We start from the raw sequence: 24,948 nt of genomic DNA, 5'->3' as shown, positions 1-24,948 counted from the left end.
CAATCGTCTACCGGAGTGCAAGTTGGTGCGGCCGTATTTGGAAAGCGACTGGCATCACCTGGCATCGTTGGAGAGAAGCACACCTGAGGCCCCAGCACTTAAGCTCCCCGGTGTGCACTCCGCCAGAAGGCATGTGCAAGAATGTTCACATAGCATTGTTCGCAATAGCCCCAAACTGGAAGTGAGCAAATGTCCACAAACGCAGGCAAATGTCACAGCAACGACGGTTAACCGACGTCCGCTAGGGAGGGGTCTTCTCTCGGGACACGCTACATAACAGCACAGAGCAGGAAGGGCCGGCAGTACCCGGCTTCCTGATTTATAACATCCTGTTCATCTGGACGTGTGTTTTCATTTTCTTACATGAATATATTTTACAATTTCTTAAAAGTGCTTTTAAAAACGGAGAAACAGGCGGAGAGGCAGGCAACGGGGCAAAGGTCACGCAGACAGTCGCTTTGGAAATCCACCTCTCGTCAGCTTCCAGCAACGACCAATGAGAAGACACGGGCCAGCTGGCCCCGCCCCGGAACTCCCGAATAGCCCCGCCCCTCAAGCCCTTCAAACCGTTTATCTCGGGAGGCGCCGGAAGTGACGCAGCGCCCACACTTCTCAGGGCGGTCACCGGGGCGTGGCCTCGCGGTGAAGTCGAGCTGGACTGGCGGAAGTGACGTTATAAACCTGCGCCGGGAGCTCTGGAGGGTCGGCCAGGGTCGCCGCGGCGGGCGCCTGGGCCGCCGGCCGTTAGACGAGGCCTCCGCAGGTGGTGTTGGCGTCAGCCGTGGCCCCAGGTAACAGCCGGCTTGGCTTCCTCTCCTCCCAGGGCCGTGCGCAGGCGACCCTGCGGCGGGGCCGGCCTGGAGGCCGGGAGGAGGCGGATGGTCTCCCAGGCCGCGCGGGAACGTTCTCCGCTCGAGCCGCCGCCCCCGCAGCCCCGCCGGGCTGACACGGGGCCGGGTCCTCCTGTACCGCCGCCGTCTCTCCTTGTCGTTTTTGTATATGCGGCACTTCTGTGGTTTTAGGGTAACGATGTCCAAAAAGTAACTTTTCGTGTGTCTCTGACACTTTCTGAAGCGGGGTTCTCGTTTTTACGTTTTTAGCCTGTTTTTCAGGAGTGGGGCCCGTTGTCCTCACAGTGATCATCGGGTTCCTGGTTCGTTCAGGAAACGTCAGTGTTTGCGCTGCAGCAGCTCATGCTTGAGGCGTATGTGGGTTTTGACTTTTAACTTGTAACTAAGACCCGCAAGGCTAGTGAGAACGTCCTGTTAGATAAGGTTTAACCTGATACCTGGTAATAATGCCGCACGTTTATCCTGTGGGACAAGGAGGTGCCGCGTGTGAGCATCACTTCACCCCACGTGACTCAACCGGTTCCCAGGGCTGCCCAGCTCATCCCAACGGAACGGAACCAGGGCCTCTGAGCAGTCACTTGGTTCTTTTGTCTAAAAGTAACTTCAAAAATTAAGCCAAGGAAAAAGTAGTAATTTAAGGAAAGCCAGATAGAGGCACACTTTGTATTTACGTCATCTAGAGAGGTGAAGTTATTACATAAAATGGACAGCTTCTACAGTGTTTCATGAAGTGGCAGGTCAATACATGATCACACTAAAGTGCATTGGATCCAATTAAATGTTTATTGAATTCAATGCCCAAGACACTAAAGGTATAAAACTAATTGGAATATTTAAGAGCCTGAAATTGGCCTAATAGGGCTGTGTACACAGAGCAAACTCAGGCATAAAGTTTGCTTGGGAATTTGTTTTCTCTGGGTATTTTTCCCCAAAAGATTTCAGTGCTGATTATGACACCTTAATTTCGAACATTAGGAACATTTAAGTTAAACATGTAACAGAACAGTTTGTCCTTGGGGCAGTTTTGCATGCAGTCACAGGCAGCATGGAAGGAATGAGCTTTCAGCTTTATAGACAAAATGCTTCATTTGGGGGTTTGTGTGTGTGTCACCACGAAACTGGCTTATGAGATTGTAGAGCTCATGTGTGTTCTCACATCAACCTTCACCTTTTCAGGGCAGCGCCTTGGTGTGAAGAGAACCGAGAGCTGCAGGAGTTGCTAGTAGGTTGTGCTGGGGATGCTCCTGGGAGAGACCAGCTGCTGAGGCAGCTCCAGTGCAGCGGCTGTCGACTTGCCCAGAAGAAAGGGATCGCCATGGATCAGAACAACAGCCTGCCACCCTATGCTCAGGGCCTGGCCTCCCCGCAGGTAACAGCGTCTGCTCTTGAAGATGGACTTGTATTCTTCAAGCCTTTCACATCTTGTTGAGAAGGACTCCTAGGCTTTGAAGAGGCATGATGGTGTATACTTTGCGGAGTCTCTGTGGAAGCAAAAATGTGTATTTGTCTATAAAAACATGTGTCCTGCAGGTGTTGTCTCCCTGTCTGTGGTTTACTTTTTAATTTTCTTGATGGTGCCTTTTGGAAAGTAGAAGTTCTTCCTTTTTCTATGGTCTCTTTATCACCGTTGCTTCATGGTTTGTCTTCTGTGTCTTGTCTGAGAAATCTGCCTACCTGAACTCATAAGGTGTTTTTCTGTGTAGTTCTTGTTTCTATGTGTATATCTGTCACTTATTTATTTGTTTTTAGCTCATTGTTATATATGGCGTAAAGAAAGGCAGACCTTTCAAAACCTGAGCCTTAGTCTTTTTAAGTTAACGTAACCTGCGTTTTTTCTAGCCAGTATTTTTATAGAAGTTAGTGGTAGACGCAGTGGAATAATGTCTGTCCTTGGGGCCACAGTGTGTAGTTGTCTTCCTCCTGTTCTTTTTGCCACCATGTTGGTGAGATAGTTTGACATAAACGTCTTACACATTTCTAGTTTATGTTTTCTGCCAAATAAAGTGGCAGAGCAGGAAAGGGTTGTGGCTCCTGGGTCTTGAACTTATTTGAAAACCTAATGGAAACGGAACCCCTCCATGCAGAACTGTCAGGAGCGGCTTTAGGAGGTTCACAGCCGCCACGAGCTCTGCAGGCTCCACAGCCTCCATGGATGTCGGTGTTGGAAAATGTGCTTGTGATCTTGTCTCATCTGCCAATAAGCTCTGTGGTCTTGGGCAACTCATGTAACTGTTCTTAGTCTCGGTTTCCTCATTTAATGAAGAAAGAAGAGCGTGTGTTTCCCTTCCCAGAGAGCTGTAGGTAAGACTCGGGGCGATTAATAAATGTCACGATGTCTGGAAACGTTGAGAAGCAATGTAGAAAAGTAAATTGATATTCTGATAGATGCATTGGGTTTTGTTGAGTAAACCTTTTGAGAGCAATGATTAATCTTTTTTAATAGTGTTAGAATAATCATCATGACCATTGCTAGCACTCAGTGTTTTCAATCTGCCTGTCATCCTGCTGGACGCTGTAAGTGGATTTCTCTAGGGTAACCATGTAATTTATCATCCAAGCTGGAAATGGGGTGCTACCTAGACGGTATGCAGGATAATGGTTTAAACAAGGATGTGGGGTCACCCCAGTGGTCTCCCTGATTCTTTCTAACAATCTCAGGGCATTTTTGTCCCCTAGGTAGACCTGAAGGGTTAAGCAACTTCCTCAGGTTCTCACGTGTAATAAGTAGCAGATTTGGCTTTCACACCTAAGCTCCTACCCACTATATTATGGTAATTGAAGAAAGTGATGTGTGAAAGAACAGCAAGTTCCTCCCTATTAATGTTCAATAACTGCATTTACACCGGGAGGCGTCTGTCTTTACACATCTCATCTGTTCTCTCACCAGGCAGCACCAACCAGCCTAACCCACCGTTCTGACTTTCCACAGGGTGCCATGACTCCTGGAATCCCTATCTTTAGTCCGATGATGCCGTATGGCACAGGGCTGACTCCACAGCCCATTCAGAACACCAACAGTCTGTCCATTCTGGAGGAGCAGCAACGGCAGCAGCAGCAGCAGCAGCAGCAGCAGCAGCAGCAGCAACAGGCAGCAGTGACGACAGTGACAGCCGCAGTGCAGCAGTCAACGTCCCAGCAGGCTCCTCAGGGGGCCTCAGGACAGACACCACAGCTCTTCCACTCACAGACTCTTACCACTGCACCCTTGCCGGGCACCACACCCCTGTACCCCTCGCCCATGACCCCCATGACCCCCATCACGCCTGCCACGCCAGCCTCTGAGAGCTCGGGGATTGTGCCACAGCTGCAGTGAGTACTTGTGTCCTCTTGCTGCCTGGGAGGATCCCTTGGAGCCTGCCACTGCTCTTTGTTTTCAGAGGCGTCCATAGATCTTACAGGGACCGGATCACAGTTTCTGTCTCACTTGAGAGGGAAGCAAAGCTGACCTAGTGAGTCGCCCTCAGTGAGAAGCTCTCCCAGCTTCAGAAGTTGGCAGCTTGTGCCTGTGCTCTTGGACCAGCAGAATCCCGTGTGTGTTTTCTTGTTGTAGACATTTCCCTGTAGCTGGTTTGCTCAGTCAGGCCAGATAGCTACTTCCCTTGGCATGCTGTCTTACGGTTAGTTACTTAGTCATAGAATTAGTATGGTTCATAGTGGTCCTTGTTTTTTATTGGTTATTATGAGGGCTGCATATACATCTTTGAAGAGCTGTGGACAGCTGTTTTCACACAAGCTGAGGATGGCTGTTTTTGCCCTAAATGGACTTTTCTACCTAAAGGGAGTGGGTTCTATATGTAACAGGATTCGGGGTAGGGTGGGGGTGGGGAGAATACAATATATTCATACCGTGGGGAAGAGGAAGTATCTAACTGGTATAGAGATGGGTGGACGGTGGCCGCACAACACTGAATGCATTGGACACCACTGAGCGGTGCACTAAAACTGGTGAAGGTGCTAAATTTTATGTTAGTGCTTTTCAAGACAACTTCAAAATGAGAAAAAAATACATTTAAGCCCCTAGCTGGTGTTCCTCAGTGGTTAGAGCATTGTCCTGTGCACCCTAGGGTTGCAGTTTCTATTCCTGGTCAGGGCACATACCCAAGTTGCAGGTTTGATCCCTGCTTGAGGTGCATGAGTGAGGCAACCGTCTCCCTCTCCCTCTCCCTTCTACTCTCTCTAGAATCAATGAAAAACATATCTCAGATGAGGATTAAAAAAAAAAAAGAAAGAATGCATTTAACTGTTATATGACTAAGTGTGTGATAGATGCACCAAAATGTACTTGACTGAGTTCATACATGGACAGGTGTTGCAGGCAGCCGTGTATGGAAGTTGATTGGAAGGAAATGGGTGACGTGGAGATGAAAACATTGCTGAGTGCCTTACAGCTGTGCACTGGCACCCATGGGAGGTGCGTCTGCAGTCTGGGTGCACTGTGCACAGGACAGTGATGCCGGGTCCATGCACGATAGTTTTATTCAGGGGGCACTGCGCACAGCAAGTCTACACTTTCAAGACCACGAAACTATAGAGTAAAAATGTAGGTTGGCTCTGTTTAATTTTTTATTAAAATTTGTAATAAAGTTGTTTTTCGCTGTAGTATATTTTTTCTTTTGTAAGTTATTCATAAAATGATATGAGAATACTAAAAATGGGGGTCTTGGGCATAGATAATACATGGTTGTCTATTTTTCTTGATTTACTGAGAGTTAAGCAGAGTAAAACAGGTTTTTTTCCTTTGTTCTGAGTTATTGTTCTTCCAAAGGATACTTATTTTGAGAGGACTGAGAAAGTCATGCCTGCCCATTTTCTTGGTAAGGAGCGGTCTTAGGGTTAGCGGTGGTGGTGTTTCAGAGCTCAGAGATGAGGTGCGTCAGTACCGGTGAAAGGCTAGGGCTCTGGATAGATGGTTCCCGACTCTGGCTCTGAGGAGCCACGTGTCTCCTGGGCAGGTTACCCCGTTTAAGCCTCAGTATATGTGAAATGCTCACCATGGTATATGTTACTTTTTAAACACCTAAAAAATGTCAATAATTTATTAAAATTGAATTTAAGTTTAAATTTAATGAAATCAAATTAGTTCGAATGAAACAATCAGGTTTCTAGATAATCATCTAACACCTCATCCTATAAAATTTAAATGAATAAATCATGTTTTCTTTTCAATTTTTTTGCAGAAATATTGTATCCACAGTGAATCTTGGTTGTAAACTTGACCTGAAGACCATTGCACTTCGTGCCCGAAATGCTGAATATAATCCCAAGGTCAGAGCAATTTTAATATATTTCAAACTGTAGTACAGGAATTTACTTGTCAAGATCCCTGGATCAAAACATTTGTGCCGTGGTAGTAAAGGAATGCTGCCTCTGAAAGCCAAGTGGGAACAGGAGGTCACTTCCACAAGCGCTGGTGTGCTTGTGTTCTGCCTTATTGATTCCTTCTGGAGGTGAAGGTTTTTCAAACAAAGTTTATAGTTACAGAAGCTAGTCATGGGAAGCAGCAAATCTAAGGTAGAAGTAGAGGCCCTTGTGTAATTAAAGAAAAAAAAAATTGAGCCCTGGCCTGTGTGGCTCAATTGGTTAGGCTTGTCCCAGGCATTGGAAGCTCCCTGGCTCGATTCTCGGTCAGGGCCATGCCCGGATTGTAGGTTTGGTCGTATGGGAGGCAGACCAATGTTTCCCTGTCACATCGATGTTTCTCTCCCTCTCCCTCTCCTGTTCCTTCCCGCTCCCTTCCTCTCTCAATAAAAATAAATAAATAAATAAATTGCAAGTGCTCCCTGTCTTATAGGATGTAGGAAAGAATATACAGGTCGTGGCTCAACTCAGTCGTCACAGTTCTGCTTCCTGTGCGAAAGCTTGTGCCCTGCTCGGTGATGGGAGGTCCTGCCTGGGGGCCGTGCGGGTGCTATGGTGGCTGTGCACAAGGACTTCGTAGCTGTCATTGTCTAGTTTTCCTCACATGTTAATGACTCTTCACCATTCCAGCGGTTTGCTGCGGTCATCATGAGAATAAGGGAGCCCCGGACCACAGCCCTGATCTTCAGTTCCGGGAAAATGGTGTGCACGGGCGCCAAGAGGTAGGTGCAGAGAGGCCGTCTGTCTGTGTTTTGTGTGGTCTCGGTGGTAGGCTGATGCTTTAATCAAATGCTGCTGTTGCTTTCTTACTGCAGTGGTTGGCTCTCATCACTCTAGTCGGCAGTAATTTCATTTTTTTAAAGTTAGGCCTGGCCCTGGCTGGTTGGCTCAGCTGGTTGGAGTGTCATCTCGTACACAGAAAGGTGGCAGGTTCTGTTCCTGGTCAGAGCACATACCTGGACTGCGAGTTCGATCCCCGGTTGGGGCGTGTACAGGAGGCAACTCATCAGTGTTTCTCTCTCACATTGATGTTTCACTCTCCCTTTCCCTTCCTACCTCTCTAAAAATCAACTTTTAAAAATCCATAAAAAAATAAAACTTAGGCAAGACTTTTGGACATATGTTACCATTGCTTATTTCCCTACAATTCAGTTGCATTTTACGTGTTTTGGGTAAAATATTACATCACAACTATTAAGGATTCCTTTATGTAAAAAATTTTATACATAACACAAATTCATGCCCAAGGGGAAAAAATCTGCCTAGGGATGAGGAGAGAGCCGCAGACCCCCTTGGCTCTGGCAGTGACGTGGTGGCAAGTGCCGCTGCCCTCGTGGGGAATGGTGTTGGTTCTGACGGTCTGAGTCATGCGCCTTCGTGTCAAACGCTGGTGCCTGTGCTCTGCCTCAGTGTGCAGCGAGCCCCTCTGCGAAGGCTTTGACTAGTCTAAGCCTAACAGCCCACAGACTTGGTAGGAGACACAAGGAGGGAGGATTAAACAGAAGTGAAGTAAAATAAATTAAATAAACTCCTAAAATAAGAGGTGATTGATGCACTTGAAGGTGTTAACGTAGAGAGGGGCTGTGGAGCTTTTGCTAATTCTGAACTTGAAAGTCGTCTTTTAAGGAAGCCATGGGTGCGGACAATGTGGCTCTGGTCTCAAAGTGTTTTCCAGAAGGCGAGACGTGGGTCTGCCCTGGCTCCACGTCCCTCTTCATTTTGGCGTCTTTACCAGCTTGTTTTACTTGGGACGCGGCTGGGGAACATGGGGTTTCCCAGTGGATGCTCCATGTGTTGCCTTCACCGCAGGCACGCCGTCTTGTACCTCACAAGGAACAGTGGGTATCTGTGTGGGTGACTTTTGTCAAGATAAGAAGTCAGAAATACATTTATTATTATTAAAGAAAAAAAAGGCACTGCGTGTGCGGTTAATTTTTGTCATTCCTGACCCTGTACCCGAGAGTCTTGTTTAGGATGGTATCATTGCTCTCACTCTCCGTGTCCTACATAAGCTCTGCCTTTGGAGTCAGTTTTATTCAACAGGTGAGTTACAGAAATGGACATAAAATAGGGGAGAACTAGTGTGTGCATTCTTTAAGTACAAACCTCACCAGTATTTTCCTATCAAAATGAAGCTTGTTCATTTTCTCTCAGTAGGAATTTGTGAGCTAAAACACAAAAGCAGTGGTCATGATGGTGATTGTATGTGCACATCTGTAAACCCCGGGGGCTGGCAGTAATGGGGTGCATTGGCGAGGTGATCATTTTGGTAGGCCTAGTTTCCTAAATTTGTGTCTGCAGATCTCTTTTCTTATTGGGAAGGGGTGACTAGTTCACACTTTGTAAAGTGACTCATTTAAATAACTATTTTAGTTGGCTCTGAGTATGAATAGCTCGATTTTTCCTTTCCCTAGTGAAGAGCAGTCCCGACTAGCAGCAAGAAAGTACGCCAGAGTTGTGCAGAAGTTGGGTTTCCCAGCCAAGTTTTTGGACTTTAAGATTCAGAACATGGTGGGGAGCTGCGATGTGAAATTCCCCATAAGGTTAGAAGGCCTGGTGCTGACCCACCAACAGTTCAGTAGGTAAGTCTGAAGGGTGTTGGGATTGCTTTTGGCAGCAGTCTGTTTACAAGTTCATGATAAATTGTCTGTAGCTCCCACTGTGTTTACTGTGGAGGTTTCTCCCGATGGCTGGAGTGACATCTCTGGGTCTCGCTGGCCTTCCCACTGCATGTGGTAACGTGAAAACCCCTTTACTGGGTGACATTTTTTTTTTTTCAATTTAAACCTTTTTTATTGTTATACCGGGTGAAATTGATTCCCCTTCTGTATGTTCCATCATCATATTGCTCAGTGACTACATTTCAAATGTGTGAATTAGCCCTTTGTACGCCATAAGCGTCTATAGACGTATAGATGGTTTCTGTTTTGGACGCGTGGCAGTTAACTGGTTAAACCCACCACCTTGTGCATCAACCTTCCCCCTTTGGTCTACTCACCATTATCAGATCCACCAGCGAAGGGCATGGTTGAGGGACATGAATATTCTTTCTGCTTCTCCCTGCTGAGAACTACCAGATAGATGGTCCCTCCCCAGCCTCTCTGCTTGCAGCACCCCTCAGGCTTACTGTGCCCTTTGGGGTACCAGGGCCTTTGCACATCCCACTTTCATACTTGGCATAGTCTCACTTTTGCTTTGAGCACCTCTTCCTCAGAGAAACCTTCCTGAATTTTCTGCTCGGTGACACACACATCCTGTTTTCAGTCTCTGAATTAATGCCATGAGATTTCTAGGTTTAGAATAAGGCACGTGAGTAGAGCAGCCAAACAGTGGGGTCAGGGAAAGGTTCATTCTCTACCCAGTATCTGCTCCAGCACTTTGGTTAAATTGCCTGACCAGGGTGAACAGCTGGAGAATATTTCAATGTAAGGAGATGAGATGAGAATGATTAAAAGGCAAAACGTTGCCGTCAGATCTGAGAAGCAATGTTCCCCCTAAACTTGTCCAGAATAGCACTGGGTAAGGGTCAGAGAGACTTTAGGACATTCATGTAAAGCTCTTGTTATGCCAGAAAATCCACTCAGTAGAGAATGATTTAGTCCTCAAGTGCAGATGACCGGTTGCCCTCCCTGGCCTTCCGCCCCTTCTCCTTTGATGCTCCTTGAGGAGCTGGGCTTGGCCTCCTTACAGCTGTTTGTGTTTTTGCTTATAAAGGTTTTCATTTTATCTAAAAGCATGGGCAACTTTTAATTTATAAATTGTTCTTTATGTTTTCCTTATAGTTATGAGCCAGAGTTATTTCCTGGTTTAATCTACAGAATGATCAAACCCAGAATTGTTCTTCTTATTTTTGTTTCTGGAAAAGTTGTATTAACAGGTAAGTTGTAACAAGAAGGGGTGTCTGAAGATTTGAAAGTTTAAAGAACGTCATTTTCTCCATGTGAGAAGCTACTTGCAGAGGCCTTTTCTTTCCTCCCACCCGAACATGCTGGCAAGAAACATACCCGAGAGGAGGGAAAATCAGACCCCGTTCCTGCTGGTCCTCCAGCCCAGTCTTGACCTGTGGGGAGGGGAGAAGATGGGCATCACATAGGATAAGAGATGGAGTTCTCCTGGAAAATGGTCCTAAAGCCTTTGCGTTCATCAGCAATGTGGTTTTGAGATAACAAAGGGAGATTCGGAGGAGCTTGGTGGGAGGCAGCAGTTGGGGAATACTGTTCAGCCATTGTTACTGCGCCTGTGGCCCTGATCTGGTGCAGGGACCAGCACCGTGATGCCTGCAGAGAGGGAGGCTGAGTCACATAGGGCATCGCTTTTGTAATTTAAAAAGCCCTTTTAAGAAAACTGCTTTAAAAACAAAATTGTGACAAGGGGTTTTATCATTAATATTTTAATGCCTGCGTCTGCTAGTCTACCTCATGGAGAGATTTGTGCTAGTGGTTTTAAAATCATAATTTTGCCTCTCAATAGGTTAAGAAATGCCATTTTAGACTCTCATCACTACCCCACTTGTCTTCATAGGTGCTAAAGTCAGAGCAGAAATTTATGAAGCCTTTGAAAACATCTACCCCATCCTCAAGGGCTTCAGGAAGACAACGTAATGGCTGGCCTGCCCTCCCACCCACTTGTAAAAACACATCCGTTTTGGTACATTTAAGTGGTGGTGGTGTGGGTGGCCTGGGTCGGCGTGGGTTGCAGCCTGCATGTACGCCTGGGCACGCGCCAGGTGTTGCTGTAGTGCTGCCTGTCTGTTTAGATTTAGATTTTAAACTCTTACTGCTGTTGACAAGTTGGTTTAAGGGACAAAACTTTGGTGTTAAAGCCACCTCTACAATTGACTGGACTTTTAATTTGTTTGCTTTATTCCCCATAAACCACAGTTTTTATATTTCTACCAGAAAAGTAAAAATGTTTTTTATAAGTGTTGTTTTTCTAATTTGTAATCCTAGGGTTTATTTTTGTGCCAGACACATTCCGCCCTCTCAGTATTGCAGGACAGATGTATTAATGAACACAGACGGCTGTAAATATTTCTCTCCTCAGTACTCTGTACAATAAATGCTGTTTATAAAAGTGTTAGGTTGATGTTAATAAATGATGCCTTGTAAGATTTATGTGATCCTGTTTAAAAGGTTGTATTTTAGATATAATGCCTGAAACCGCCTCATTGTGTGTGGTGTTGTTTCAATCAACATTTCATTGTCTGTTGCAACTGGAATGGAAGAACTGCCCGGAGGCTTGTTACCCATCAAACATGTCTATCATGGTCATGACTCACCCTAACCCTGTCCCAGCACATCTATTTTGTTCCTTAAGTCTTCTCTCCACCTCTTTCCCTTAACATTTCAGGCCATTTGGCTGGTGGATCCTCCATGTGTTGGGCCGTTTGCTAATTCGTGATGTGGTTCTGTGTCCCGTCTCAGCTCCTGCAGGTGGGGCTGCATCCAGATGCTTGACCCTTTCACTAAGGCTGAGTGCGTGTTCTTGTTAGGAATCAAGTATTTGGTTGTCTCTCTTCTCATTATTTGTTAGGGGGTTGCAGATGATGAAATTCTAATCATTTCCCTTCTCCTCATATTCATTGGTTTATTATCCATTGAAAATTCTTAATATTGAAAAACACATGGGATGAGTTAAAATATCCCAGTCAGTCAATTCACATTATTATACACACACAAGTCTTACACACTACCACAAACGATTATTGGAAGCGTTACAGCATATTTTTTGCTGTGCTTTCTGAATTGGTAAGGCCAGAACCAGAGCCAGAGCCAGTGCCAGCAGCCTGCTCCCCCACATGGGCCGTCTGGTGGGGCAGAGTCTGGATTGGCAGCAGTGATGGACGTCCTCTGCAGGAACCATAAAATGTTTTTACATTTATAGAGGCTACTGAGTTGCGTGATGTATTTGTACATGAGGGGGGGGGGGGGGGGGGGGGGCGGGCGGGCACGCGGGATGGCACGTTGTGACAAGAGTTGGGCCAGCTCAGGACACAGCCCACTTTGCAGATCCTCCTGTAGATCAGCTCTTTTCACTCTTCACAAAAGAGCCATTTTCTTTTTAAGTTTTATTCCATCACAGGTCCACACACATGTGAAACACATGAAACTAAACACTTAGAAAAATAAAGACACAGATGTACAAATATTTAAAAAATATGTGATCGTACTAGGAATACCACCTGTAATGGTATCTTGGTGTGTTCAAATCTGTACTGTACTGGATGTGCATACAGGTCTGCATCAAAAACTGCACAGATACATCAAAATACATGTAATTCCCTGTTACTGGGCATTTTGTTTCACTAATATTTAGACACTAGAGGCCCAGTGCATGAAATTTGTGCGGGGGGCGGGGAGGGGGTGGTCTCTCAGCCCGGCCTGCACCCTCTCACAATCTGGGACCCCTCGGGGGATGTCCAACTGCCAGTTTAGGCCCAACCCTGCAGGATCGAGCCTAAACCAGCAGTTGGACTTCCCTCTCGCAATCCAGGACCGCTGGCTCCTAAATGTTAGCCTGCCTGCCTGATCGCCCCTAACTGCCTCAGCCCCCATGGCTTTGTCCAGAGGACATCTGGAAGGTAGTTCAGCTGTCTGGTTGGTCTAATTAGCATATTACACTTTTGTTATTATAGATTGTAAATAAGGCCTAAAACATCTTTGTGCCCCTCTCTCTGGTACAAGTATTCCCTTAGGATAACATCCTAAAAATGGAATTGCAAGGTCTGAGGTTATGAGCACTTTTAAGGCTATTTGAGGTTCTCTTTAAGGTGTATCTGTTACATCTTGCTTCCAAACAAATTCCTCTGTGTAGCCGGTGCCCAGGCTGCAGCTCTCAGCACAGGTGTAGACGGCCAGGACACCCCAATCAACACTCTTGCCCAGCCTGTCGGCCTTTAGGTAGTTGAGCAGCTGAGGCATGACCTGAGAAGACAACACAGTCAGAGACCTGCTCAGGCGAGGAGCGCCGTCTGCCTTCAGCAGACCTCACATGCCAGGCTGATCCTGAGCTGTCAAGTTTCCACGCTACACAGAATTATAGACATTATGCAATGAACGTACTGAACAATGTAAAAATATTTTGCAGCTCTGTCCTCAGAACCTGTTTCATTTGGCATCTTTCACTTCCATTTGAGAAAGAAGTTCCCAAATATAAGACTGGCCAATCCATCTGGCTTGGCTGGTTATCTAATTAATTTTATTAATTATGTGCCATAAAATAGGACAGGCTTCTATCTGGGAAGCTTTTTCTTTCTGTCATTTGAACAGCAGGTTCTGGTGCAATGACTGAAGGAACGCTAGTTTAATGAATACAAAAAGGAAATCCATTGATGTCTGCTCAGGAGGCCAGCAGTTGGATGGAAGAGTGAAGGTCTGCCCCACCAGTAGGAAACTTCTTCACACACACTGGCAGCTCATCTCGGCATCAAGAGCTTTGTGACTAAGAACCAACCAGTGTTGGATGCAGTCCTCATAATTCCCTTTCTACCCTAAGGAACAAGTATTACCTACCACTCTGTAAGGTTACTGAATCCACTGTTAGAGGATTGATTTCCACCCAACCCTAAAATGATTCTGATGATGCTAACAATTTCTTTTGAAAAAACATTTACCTTAATGGCACTTAATGTATCATAATGATACATGCATTTGTTTTCCTAACAAATCCACAAATCCACATTAAGTAGAGCAAGTTCTGAAACACTCCTCTCACAACGTAGTCATACCCTGATCAGTGGAAGATGTATTATTTAAAATTACAGAGAACAACAGAGGCTCTGAAAATAATGCTGTATTTATACTGGGAGGTGGGGGCTGGTCCAGATGGTAAAAGCGAACACATGTAAACCCTCATCATTGTAGAAGCACACCGATATCTGGAAATTAGTAAAATTATAAATGACAGGAAAGTCATGTTACTTAGAGATGGAAAAACTACCAGATAAAGCAGTAAGACACAGTTTTAAGCCCTGAGGTGGGGCAGGAAACATGATTCTCATGGAAGGGCAATTCCTGTAATACCATTCAGGCCCTGTGCAGACGTTACTTTGGTAGTTTTGTAATGTTTGTTTTAAAAACATAAAGCAGGGTAATTACCTAGTAAAATAATTCGTATTTAAGGTCATACCTGGAATTCAAATATTCTCTTGGCTCCACAGGGGCAGTCTGGAATATCCTCCTCTTGGGGGACATTTTCACCAGAGATCCAGATGGGGGCAAGCCCTCTGCCATACCTGAGAATCTGAAATCAATTAGGATCACATTCCGATCACCCACATCTTACCTAAGAGTTTCCCCCGCCCCTACCCCACAAATTCTCAAAGCTAATTCCTTTTCAATGTTATCAAAGCAATGATTTCAGCCTCTCTAATTCAGGAAATCAAAATTGAATCAATCTCATGTTCTGTGAAGGGACTGATAATAAGCCTATTTCCCCATTCTGACTCGAACATGCAGCATCTGTGCTTTCCTTCACACAGGTATCAGGAACCTTCATTTTTAAAGGGACAAATACCAAGTGAAACAAAGTGTTTCAGTAAATGCCACTTAGAGAGGCACATTTCTTAAGATATTATGTAACAATCAAATGGTTTTCCTTTATTTTGTTTAAAGCACACAGTGCTGAACACCACCTTGTCAGTGTTTCAACCTAGACCAACTCTTCCTAGGAGCTCCTGGATACTGATGTGATCCAGTGACTGGCTTATGGAAGTTTTCTCTCGTGACTGCTGTTCACAGCCAGGGAGCGAAGGGGAAGAACAGAAATGAGCTAGGGAAGCGTGCTGAGCAATCTCCCTCTTTTTTTCACACCGCAGTTGTGATTACATAAGCTCATGATGTAACTCCAGGATCCAGGATTCTTTTTACAAAACCAGTGTCTGTGTTAACATGTCTTGTTGGTTTTTTCAAGCCATATTACACATTCCTATCCCTACTGTTTTTAGAAAATACATCCTTCACTGCCCCTAGAGGTGTTGCAGGTGTGGCTGCCATGTCCCTTCTGTGTCATTAGGTGGCAGAGAGGAGAGGTTTGCCTACGCCCACCATCCTGGCCTTGGACATCTGGATGGTTGACAGCCTGACACTTGGCGCCTGTGCTGGGCTGCTGGGCGACCTGGAGCCCATCAGGTGTGAACTCAGTGCTGTTGCAGCAGCAGATAAGACCGGGCCACGTGCTCATGGCAAGAACCACCTGGTTAAAGTCTGACCCAGGGGCCAGGAAGGGCGTGCACCCGGCTTGGCAGGCTGGTCAGTGGGATGGATGCAGCTGTGAACACCGTCACCTCAGGACAGATGGAGCTCCTGCTGGACCAGCCCAGGTGCTGGCCTCTGACCTGCAGAGTGCAGAGCCAGGGCCTGACTCACATCACAACAGAAAGATGTGCCTTGTGCTGCTGTGAGGGCCGTCGAGGCCTGAGAAGTGCCCTCGGTGCAGCAGAGTGCGGGCTGCTAGTCGTTTATGCCGGATGCGGGGATGAAAGCAGTCTCATGTGCTCAGCCAGCAGATGTGCCACTGGCCCGCTGCTGCTGGGGAGGCCTTGGGGATCATAGATGCTCATTCACACGTTATGAGGGGGTGAAGGTGCTGGGTAACCCGGCAGTTACATGCGTTGTGTACAGGGTTCTTCCAATAAAGGCAACTACATTTGTTTACACTGACAGTGTGTGCAATGATCCAACTGCACAGTGTATGCTAGAAGACTTGGAACGGATAATATAGTCGTTCTCGCAATGCCAAAAAAAGGAAGAAAAATAAAACACATCCTATATGATAGTGTAACTTTTGTTCTCTCAGTAACTGCTAAAAGGATCAGAACAGGAAAAACACCTTCCCTTTGTGTGAAGGGCTGCTGTGACGAGAGAGCTTCTAAGGATAACACCCCTAAAATAAATCCCTAAAAGAACACAAGAGCCCTAACCGGTTTGGCTCAGTGGATAGAGCGTCAGCCTGCGGACTCAAGGGTCCCGGGTTCGATTCCGGTCAAGGGCATGTACCTTGGTTGCGGGCACATCTCTAGTGGGAGTGTGCAGGAGGCAGCTGATCGGTGTTTCTCTCTCATCGATGTTTCTAACTCTCTATCCCTCTCCCTTCCTCTCAGTAAAAAATCAATAAAATATTAAAAAAAAAAAAAAAAAAAAAAAAAAAAGAACACAAGAGGGAATCATGCGAGTTCTACTTTACCTGTTCTGGTTCCAGGGCTATTTTATTTTTAAACTCCTGGAAAATTTTATCTTCTCTGGATTCATGTTTTGCCATGGATTCCAATTCTTCTGCAGGTGCTTCACCTAAAAACCATCCACAACCATTATGGCAACAGGAATCATCCCCAGGACTCAACAGTTCACACCGCTTGAGGGCAGCCAGTTTCAAACAACCAACTGAGTGTTGAATGAATCAGACAGCGAGGGCCAGATGTTCCCAAGGGCTTTCCCTATTTAAGATCTTTCAGGTTGGCTCTGCATGACCACCTGAATTTCCAGGTGCTCCATGAAGCACTATTCACTACCCAGGTTCCTGGTGACGACTTCTCTTCAGTAAAGTTTCAAATTTAAAAGAACAGACCCAAGTCCTGGGATCAGGACACTGTGCCCAGTACACATTAGGACACTCAACAAATGTGAGCCCTTCTTTTTTAAAAAAAATGGTTTTGTTGATTTTAGAGAGAGAAGGGAGAGGGAGAGATGGAAATATAGTTGAGAAACATCCATTGGCTGGGGATCGAGTCACAACCGGGTCATGTGCCTTGACTGGGAATCAAACTGAGGACCTCTTGATTCATGGGACAACGCTCAACAGGGAGCCACCCAGGCTGGGCCATGAGCCCTTCTTATCACTATCACCCTTATGCCACCTGGACTCTTACTTCAAATCTCCTCACACTTCTCTTCCCAGCTGTCCCACCTGCTCAGCTGTCCTGCCAGCTTGTTCCTCTGCACTCTTAGCTCCTAGGACCCCAGCCACCTGCACCACTGCTGTCCCCAACAGCAGTTAATCTTTGTGACAAGTATTACTATATATTTCTGATGTCCTTATATGAACTATAGACCAGTAAGCCAACATTCAAATCTAAAATCTAATTTTGTAGTGGTTCTTAAGAGCTTGAGTTCTAGTGAGTGAGATGTGAGCTCAAACTCCATTTAAAACCTAACAACTTGGGTCAGTTACATGACCAAACAAGTTATAACCAGAACCTCAAAGTCCTCAGTGCAAAATGGGGTTGCTAATTAATTGCGATTTTCATGAGGTCATGCCCAGAAGCCCTTGGTGCAGAGTAAGTGTTGAATAAATGCTGCTGCCAATCAGCCTCTCAGGTATCTGATCAGCAGAGGCTCTGGAGTATGATCAGCTCTAGAGAATTAACCAAATTATGTGTGTAAAACTGGTCATATTACAGGGTTCCAGGGCAGGAGGAATAGGGAAACCGAGGCAGCAAAGTTAAAACAAGCCCAAACAGTGTGGGCAATTTGCAGTTAGCATGTAACTAATAAGTCATTATCTTCCCCAGCCAAGGACTGAGAGCAAATGGTTAAAAACCTCCCTAAGGAGAGAATGCAGAAAGGGAGGGGGAGGGGAAAGCAAAAAAGGGCCATTATACTTCCTAGGCAGAGAAGCCAGCAGTCTCAGGCTTGGCAAGGTAAAGTTGCCAGGTGCTTCTCATGAATTCTGGGAAGGACACAACAAAATAAACAGGGACCTTGAGAATTAATCTGCACCAAAATATCCAGCAGAGGAATTTTGAAACCTACAGACAGGAGAGTATATAATGCCACAGACCCCCACCCAACTGGTTCTGCAGATTAGCCGAGAGTCTGTCAGCGCTTCCTAAGCCACATGCATAGGTTTGCTTGCTTTGCTTTTTCACCAAAGGTGCATGCTCTAACTCAGTGGTCGGCAAACTGCGGCTTGCGAGCCACATGCAGCTCTTTGGCCCCTTGAGTGTGGCTCTTCCACAAAATACCACGTGCGGGTGCGCACGTACAGTGCGATTGAAACGTCGTGGCCCATGCGCAGAAGTCGGTTTTCGGAAAGGAGATAGACGAAACAACTACAGTGGGGCCTTGACTTATGAGTTTAATTCGTTCCGAGACCGAGCTCGTTAAGAAGTTCGTTAACTCAAATTACTCTGTCAACTCAAAGCAAAAAATCGGCCGAGATACAGCTGGTATCTCAAAAAACTCGTTATTCGAGACACTTGTAAGTCAAGGCCCCACTGTATACAAGACGAGTGTAGATGGGAGAGTTGGAAGGGGTCGACCTCAGCGAACGTACCTCAATCAGATTGAGGATGTTTTTAGCAAAGGCCAGCTTAGGAGTACCCTAAGTTAATAACAATGTACCTACCTATATAGTTTAAGTTTAAAAAATTTGGCTCTCGCCGAAACCGGTTTGGCTCAGTGGATAGAGCGTCGGCCTGCGGACTGAAAGGTCCCGGGTTCGATTCCAGGCAAGGGCATGTACCTTGGTTGCAGGCACATCCCCAGTAGGAGATGTGCAGGAGGCAGCTGATCGATGTTTCTCTCTCATCGATGTTTCTAACTCTCTATCTCTCTCCCTTCCTCTCTGTAAAAAAATCAATAAAATATATTTTTAAAAAAAAATTTGGCCGAAACCGGTTTGGCTCAGTGGATAGAGCGTCGGCCTGCGGACTGAAAGGTCCCGGGTTCGATTCCGGTCGGGGGCATGTACGTTGGTTGCGGGCACATCCCCAGTGGGAGTGTGCAGGAGGCAGCTGGTCGATGTTTCTCTCTCATCGATGTTTCTAACTCTCTGTCCCTCTCCCTTTCTCTCTGTAAGAAATCAATAAAATATATTTAAAAAAAAAAAATTTGGCTCTCAAAAGAAATCTCAATCGTTGTACTGTTGATATTTGGCTCTGTTGACTAATGAGTTTGCCGACCACTGCTCTAACTGCTTTATTAAATTGGCTTTTCGAAATGCACTGGAGGTCTCTTGTTTAAATTTATATGAGAAGATAAGGATCAAGGTGGGGACAATGAGAGATGCCTCTCACTTAGAAAGGGCCTACTGGCCCTGGCCGGGTGCTCAGTTGGTTAGAACGTCATTCTGATACACCAAGGCTGTGGGTTCCATCCCAGTCAGGGCACATACAAGAATCAACCAATGAACGCATAAATAAGTGGAACAGTAAACTGATGTTTCTCTCTCTCCTTTCCCCTCTCTCTAAAAATCAACATCAAGAAACCATATTTAAAATCAATGAAAAAAGAAAAAGAAAAAAGTGCCCCACATTCTCTCACGTACGCCGTCTTGATCTGAGGAATAGACCTTGAACCCAGATGAACTTACCAATTTCCCAGCATCCTGTGCAGCCCTACCCAAGTGCCACCTGCACACTTCCTCTGACTGACATACCTCATGGACCCAGAATGTGCCTGACATGTGTCAAGGTGGGAGGAACAAGAAGGGTGTCGTCAGATGAGACAGCACTGGAAGGTTCTGTACTGCAGCCCCCAAAGTGAGCTGGCTTTCCCTGTCAGCACCTCTCTTCTGGACACTCTAAGCCCACTGTTTCAAGCATTGCATACAATCACTTAACAAATAAAGTTCTGAAACTGACTCCTTACCCATGCTCCCTATAATCTCCAGTTCATCTTCTTTTTCTGAAACTTCAGGTGTAGTCTCATCTTCTGTTTCTATTACAATTTCAAATTCTGGAAAAAGGAAGTTGTGATCTGGAACTGTATTGTCCACATTACCTGAAACAAAAAAGGTAACTTGTACCACCAGTAATAACTTAGTTTTAAGAATGGTCTCACAGTATATTTCTAAAGTATATTCCAATACAGTAACAGCTTCTCCTAGTAAATTAATATATATAACTCCAACATTTTAGGTTGCAGACCATTAAACGCTGCCCCTATGAGACCTAACTAAGTGGGCAGAATCTCACAGCTCTTCCTACTGGGGATCAAGCTGCAACCCCAGGACGTGCCCTGACTGGGAATCCAAGGGAGACCTTTCCTGCACCACAAGACCAACTAAGCCACACTGGCCACGGCGCACAGCTCTTCATAAAGGTGGTGTCGCTACCGAACTTCTGAGAAGTATCACAGCTTTTCTAATTTTAACTTTTCTGGGCAAAATAAAAATCTCAGTTGGTAGGTGCTATGAAGCTGAGCTGGAGTTTAAACAGAAGATGGACTCACCTGCCTGTCTGCACGCCTGCTTATGCCCGCATCTCCAGTCCACAGCCTGGTGGTCCTTACTGCAGTAATGCGCCTGGCGACAGCGCGAGCACGTCTTGGGGCCTAAACAGCCGCACACCCTGCAGAGCTGAGCCCCGGACTGCAGCTGGAGGCGCACGGACGCTCCCGTCTCCGGCGGAGGATCCTCAGAAGGCGGCTCATGGGAGTAAAAGTCATTTTTCCTGGGTAGCTGATTTCTAAAAACTAAAAAATGAGAAGAAACAGTGCATTTTAAATAAAACAGTATGTCAATTCAAATCATTTAGCTTCCATTCCACACAGGAATGAAAGACACTCATCTGTTAAAAAGACAGAAGGCCATTTTTGCTTTCGGTGAACTTATGTGATGAAAGAAGAGGAAGAAAAAGTGGAAAAGAACAAGGAAGTCTTCAGGTCTAGAAACTAGTTTGGGGGCCCCCGCCGAGCTGGCTCCGGTCCATCCAGTTACCATCGCGCCTAAGAGGGGGCGAAAATGCGGAAAAGCGGTTGGGACCCGGCTTTCTGAACCCGGACCATTTTAAAGCCTGAACACGAGCCAGCGCACGGAGTACCGGTTCGATAGGAAAAGGCGGGTCTGGAAGGCGCGGGGGCGGGGCCCGAACCCCGGGAGGCGGCGCCCCCACCCCAGCCGCCCTCTCCCGCCGCTCACCGCGAAGGCCCGCACAGCAGGGCGGCGCGCGGCAGCAGAAGAGGAACAGGCCGCGGTGGAAGGCGTCGGCGCGGCCCGGCAGGGGCGCGTACAGCTGCAGCACGAAGGCCAGCGGGCGGCCGCACAGCGAGCACGCCAGCTCCGCGGGCCCGGGCAGCCCGGCCTCGCCCAGCCACGCCGGCCGGCCGCCGACCTTGCTGGGGAACTGCTGGCTGCGCAGCCGCCAGGCCGGCGCCACCTCCGCGAAGCCCAGCTCCGCCGCCCCGGCGCGCGCGACCGCCATGCGCGGGTATAGCCACCCGGGTCCGCAGCCCCCGCCGGAAGGCGCAAGGCGGAAGGCGGGTCCCGGAAGGCGCACGGGACAGCCGACCGGAAGCGATTGGACGAGGGGTGTGACCAACTTCCGGTGTCGTGCCTGGGGTCGTGAGGTGCCGCGGCGCGCGGGTTGTGTGAGCTTGGGCGACAGTCCGGACACCGACTGCGCGGACACGCGCCCACTTCCGCTGCCCTGGCGTCTGCGGGCGCGAGTCCGGGCGGAGCTGCTGGGGCTTCTCGAGGGAACGCGCTGCCGAGTGTTAGGGCGGAGATGAGGGGCCGCGGGGAGCGCGGGGAGGGGGTGAGGGCAAAAGCTGGAGGATGCGAAGGGAAGGGTTGGGGAAGGCTTAGGGGTCAGGGCCCAGGGCCCAGGGCTAAAGGGTTAGGATTTAGGCCGGGACCTGGGCTTTAGGGTTGGGGTTCAGCGTGAGGCTTCGTGCTGGGGGGGTCAGCCTTACCTGGCCCCACCCCCAGTCACGTGGCCCCGCCCCTTGTTCAGTGTCCACTTCCTGGTGGTCGCGTGGCCCCGCCCCCTTGAGGCCTTGGATGGACCTGTTTCCGGGGAGCCGCCTCCCTGGTTGGCTGTCCGCCTGCCCTCCCACCTGCCAGCAGCCCTTTGACAAAGTCCTCTCTTTCCTGCCGGGAGTGACAGCTGGGACTGAAAGGAGACGAGAGCGGCGGCCGTCCATGCGGGAGGTCAGAGGGGCCTGTGCCGTCCCTGGAGGCTGCGGGAGGGGAGGGTGGTGAGGCGGAGGTGCTGACTGGGGAGCGGAAAGCCCTCAGGGCAAGTGGGGCGCACACACCAGCACCCCACACTCCTGTGAGGAGCAGCGGTGGCCCATGGCACAGGTGAGGCTTCTGCAGCACAGAGAGGGCGAGCGACTTCCTCGAGGGCACACAGCAGCAAAAGGGCGGAGCTGAAAAGGGAACCCGGGGCTGCCCACAGCCTGTGACTCCTTTACCTGTGACCTCTGGGTAAGGGGGCGGGGCCACGTAAACACTCTCATTCTTGAAGATTGAAGGGGTGCGGCCAGGAGCCCCCAGAGGCTGCAGAGGCAGGAAGGACCCTCCCGGGAGCCTCCGAGGGAGCACAGCCCCTGGATTCAGGTTCTGGCCCCAGAACGGGGAGAGCACCTGCTCCTGTTGGCTGAGGCCAGTCTGCAGTCACCGGAGCAGCCGCCCCAGGACACGGACCCTCCTTTGGGGGTTTGACCGGGTTCTGGGGACCGCTGAGCCCTGTGCCCCGGCCGGGGAGACCCCTAGACCGCTCCCGGCGGGGCTCCCGGGGAGACCCATCTCTGGGCCTGTGCCTGGGCCCTGCCTGCCGCTCCCGGGGGCTCCTGGGCAGTGACAGTGCAGTGGGCGCACCAGGCAGCTGCTGGGTGGGGAGCGCAGGCCCCGCGGCTCAGGGACTCCCGCCCTGGCGGACCCCCGACTGCAGGAGGACGCAGGGTCCTCCCCAGCCCCGCCCTCACCTCCCAGGCCTCCCCCTCATGCGTCCAGCCTGGGCTTCTGCTTCCGGGGGCCCCTGGGTGGACAGGAGCCAGCAGCTGGGTGGCGGTGCCCATGTTCTAGATGCCAAAACAGGCTCAGAGAGGGGAGCAGAGGTCCCTATCCCCTGCCCACTTCCCCTCAACTCAGCCCAGCTCACAGTCTGCTCCCCCAGCTGCAGCCTGGTTGCCATGGTATGGGAGGAGGAGGAGGAGGAGGAGGAGGAGGAGGAGGAGGAGGAGGAGGAGATGTCTGAGAAGCAATCCAAAAATACACACGGGCAGTTCCCTCCACCTGGCATGCCCTTCCTCATCTTTCAGGTCCCAGCTTGGCTGTAACTCCACTGGAGAACCTTCCCTGAGTCACTTGGGGCTCCCCCTGCATCGTTGCCCACCCTGGTCACAGCCGTTTTCTGGATGATGCTCTCATGGGGTGGCGAGGTCTTGGGGATGCTAGCTTTGCCTTTATACCCCACCCCCTGGCACAGACAGGTGCTCAGTAAATCCGGAAGGAAGGGAAGGAGGAAGGGAGGGAGGGAAGGGAGCAAAGAGACACCTCTCAGGATTGGAGAGGATTTGGACCATGAGCACCTGGCACAGGGCTGGGCACTGAGCAAAGCCCACTCCCTGCTGCCTCCTCTTGAGCCTGGGCTCCAGCACCTTCTGCCTTATCCGATGTAGAGCCGGCTCAGGGGTCATCTCCACACCCGCAGGCCTGTGTCTGCTGCCCATTAGGATGCGAGGTAATGACACCAGGAGGCAGACTTGCACTTGACTTCATAGGAGCTAGTGTGTTTGGGAGAAAGGCCTCCATTCATCCAGCTGTGCAAACTTGCAAGGGCCTGAGGGCTGACCTTGAGCAGGGGTTTCCAAAAGCTTTACCTGAGGCCATTATGTAAAGCAGATGGAAGCTAAGGTACTTGTGGCGAAGGGGTGGGTGTTGAAGGCGACTGGGAGATGGGACCAGAGTCCCCTTTCCCCTGTGGCTTTGGGTTCGGGGCAGACAGTCCTGGCGGTCGGATGGGGCAGCCAGGAGAGAGGAAGAGCCCTGGGCAGAGTCCAGTGGCTGACATTTACTAACTGTACAGAAGGGCTTCAGTATTTTCAGAACTGTGTTCATGCCCATGTGACTGGGCCAGTGAACTCATCTTTCACACAAGAAGTTAGTCTATACCAAAAAAAAAAAAAAAAAATGAAACTATGTCCTTGGAGAAAATCATAATGACTTCAACCTTTAATGTTCTCACAGTTTCTTTTTTTAATCTTGAAGGGATATTTTAGGGGAAGTGTCTCTTGTATAGAGGAAATATATGAATTCAGCAATTCCATAAACTTCTTTTTGTTTTGTGAAACTCAAGTAAAGTTAAATTTAAAATTGTATCCAAGATATGATTGTTTTCATAAAAGTATCTCTACCCATCTGTTCATCACCCATGCTTCTCTTTTTGTATTTGCATATTAAGTTGTCTAAAAGGACGTTCACCTATGTGATTGGTTATTCTGGCTGGTGGGCCTGGGTTGTGTTTTTACTTCCATCTTTGGGACTTCAGCATGTTTGACTGAATTCTGTATAATGGACAGATGCCAGTTTTTATTTTAGTGTGATTTTTTCTTAAAAAGAAATACAGGAAGAAAACAGCAATGACCTAGTCATTCAACAAATATTTATTGGACAACTTGATGCCAGGTTGCCATGTTTACTGATAACTAGGTTTTTGGTTACTACACCTTGTAAATCTTTTCTCCTAGGTTACTCTGCAATGATTGTATGCTGCCACTAGGCGGCAGTAGGCGCAGCAGTATTTGGGGAGGCGCTTTTGGGGGGGGGGGGGCAGGTCTCAGATAAGACTTTGGGTTCCAGATTTGTAAGTTCTCATTGACAACTTTTGTTTTGTTTTTTAAATCATGTCTATTGTATATATGTTTTAAATCCCACAAGATATTATGTAACGCAGTCAATATTTATTTAGTTTTATCTACCTTTCAGTTTGGCAGTCTTTATTCTTACTTTATTTACTCCTTTCATTTGGATAGTTTTCCCTCTGCCTGATGAACATTTAATGTTTATTTTGACTGTG

The 24,948-nt window shown here is 48.0% G+C and overlaps 2 protein-coding genes and 1 non-coding gene across 10 annotated transcripts; 2 read left to right on the top strand and 1 right to left on the bottom strand.

The window, feature by feature from the left end:
- The first annotated feature begins 692 nt into the window (after positions 1–692).
- On the top strand, positions 693–11,317 carry TBP (TATA-box binding protein). Of its 2 annotated transcripts, XM_070417294.1 has the most exons (8): positions 693–791; positions 2,028–2,220; positions 3,781–4,160; positions 6,029–6,116; positions 6,840–6,931; positions 8,624–8,791; positions 9,992–10,086; positions 10,731–11,317. In XM_070417294.1, the coding sequence occupies exons 2-8, from the start codon at positions 2,167–2,169 to the stop codon at positions 10,808–10,810; spliced, it is 957 nt and encodes a 318-aa protein (XP_070273395.1). In that variant the 5' UTR covers positions 693–791; positions 2,028–2,166; the 3' UTR covers positions 10,811–11,317. The 2 variants fall into 2 exon arrangements, with proteins under 2 accessions (XP_070273395.1, XP_070273396.1); XM_070417295.1 differs by lacking the exons at positions 8,624–8,791; positions 9,992–10,086; positions 10,731–11,317 and adding an exon at positions 7,077–8,606.
- On the bottom strand, positions 5,447–21,361 carry PDCD2 (programmed cell death 2). 7 transcript variants are annotated; one of them, XM_070417292.1, is made up of 7 exons: positions 21,066–21,361; positions 20,378–20,620; positions 19,796–19,927; positions 16,392–16,495; positions 14,337–14,450; positions 10,214–10,269; positions 5,447–8,067 (listed from the first exon to the last, which is right to left on the bottom strand). In XM_070417292.1, exons 1-7 carry the CDS (start codon positions 21,346–21,348, stop codon positions 8,010–8,012), a joined length of 990 nt encoding a protein of 329 aa, XP_070273393.1. In that variant the 5' UTR covers positions 21,349–21,361; the 3' UTR covers positions 5,447–8,009. The 7 variants fall into 7 exon arrangements, 4 of the variants coding, with proteins under 4 accessions (XP_070273393.1, XP_070273391.1, XP_070273392.1 ...); XM_070417290.1 differs by lacking the exon at positions 5,447–8,067 and having other exon boundaries at positions 9,998–10,269; XR_011471788.1 differs by lacking the exon at positions 5,447–8,067 and having other exon boundaries at positions 14,337–14,442.
- Positions 15,168–15,295, top strand: LOC139013393 (small nucleolar RNA SNORA17). The gene has a single exon (XR_011472035.1). It is a non-coding gene; the product is annotated as a small nucleolar RNA SNORA17 (small nucleolar RNA).
- Positions 21,362–24,948: the final 3,587 nt, after the last annotated feature.

Source organism: Myotis yumanensis, unplaced genomic scaffold, assembly GCF_028538775.1.
Source record: "Myotis yumanensis isolate MYYU_CA2020_CCGP unplaced genomic scaffold, mMyoYum1.0.hap1 SCAF_6, whole genome shotgun sequence".
NCBI classification, from domain to species: domain Eukaryota; kingdom Metazoa; phylum Chordata; class Mammalia; order Chiroptera; family Vespertilionidae; genus Myotis; species Myotis yumanensis.
Note: the sequence above shows the minus strand (reverse complement) of the source record. Positions and strands in the feature narration are given on the sequence as shown.

Excerpts from the sequence above, each read along its gene's own strand:
- TBP (XM_070417294.1), top strand. The coding sequence starts at position 2,167 with ATGGATCAGAACAACAGCCTGCCACCCTATGCTCAGGGCCTGGCCTCC. Across the intron at positions 6,117-6,839 it reads ATGCTGAATATAATCCCAAG|CGGTTTGCTGCGGTCATCAT; the intron begins GTCAGAGCAATT and ends TCACCATTCCAG. Across the intron at positions 6,932-8,623 it reads GTGTGCACGGGCGCCAAGAG|TGAAGAGCAGTCCCGACTAG; the intron begins GTAGGTGCAGAG and ends TCCTTTCCCTAG.
- PDCD2 (XM_070417290.1), bottom strand. The coding sequence starts at position 21,348 with ATGGCGGTCGCGCGCGCCGGGGCGGCGGAGCTGGGCTTCGCGGAGGTG. Across the intron at positions 19,928-20,377 it reads GCAGGCGTGCAGACAGGCAG|GTAATGTGGACAATACAGTT; the intron begins GTGAGTCCATCT and ends TTTTTGTTTCAG. Across the intron at positions 14,451-16,391 it reads TAGCCCTGGAACCAGAACAG|ATTCTCAGGTATGGCAGAGG; the intron begins GTAAAGTAGAAC and ends AATTGATTTCAG.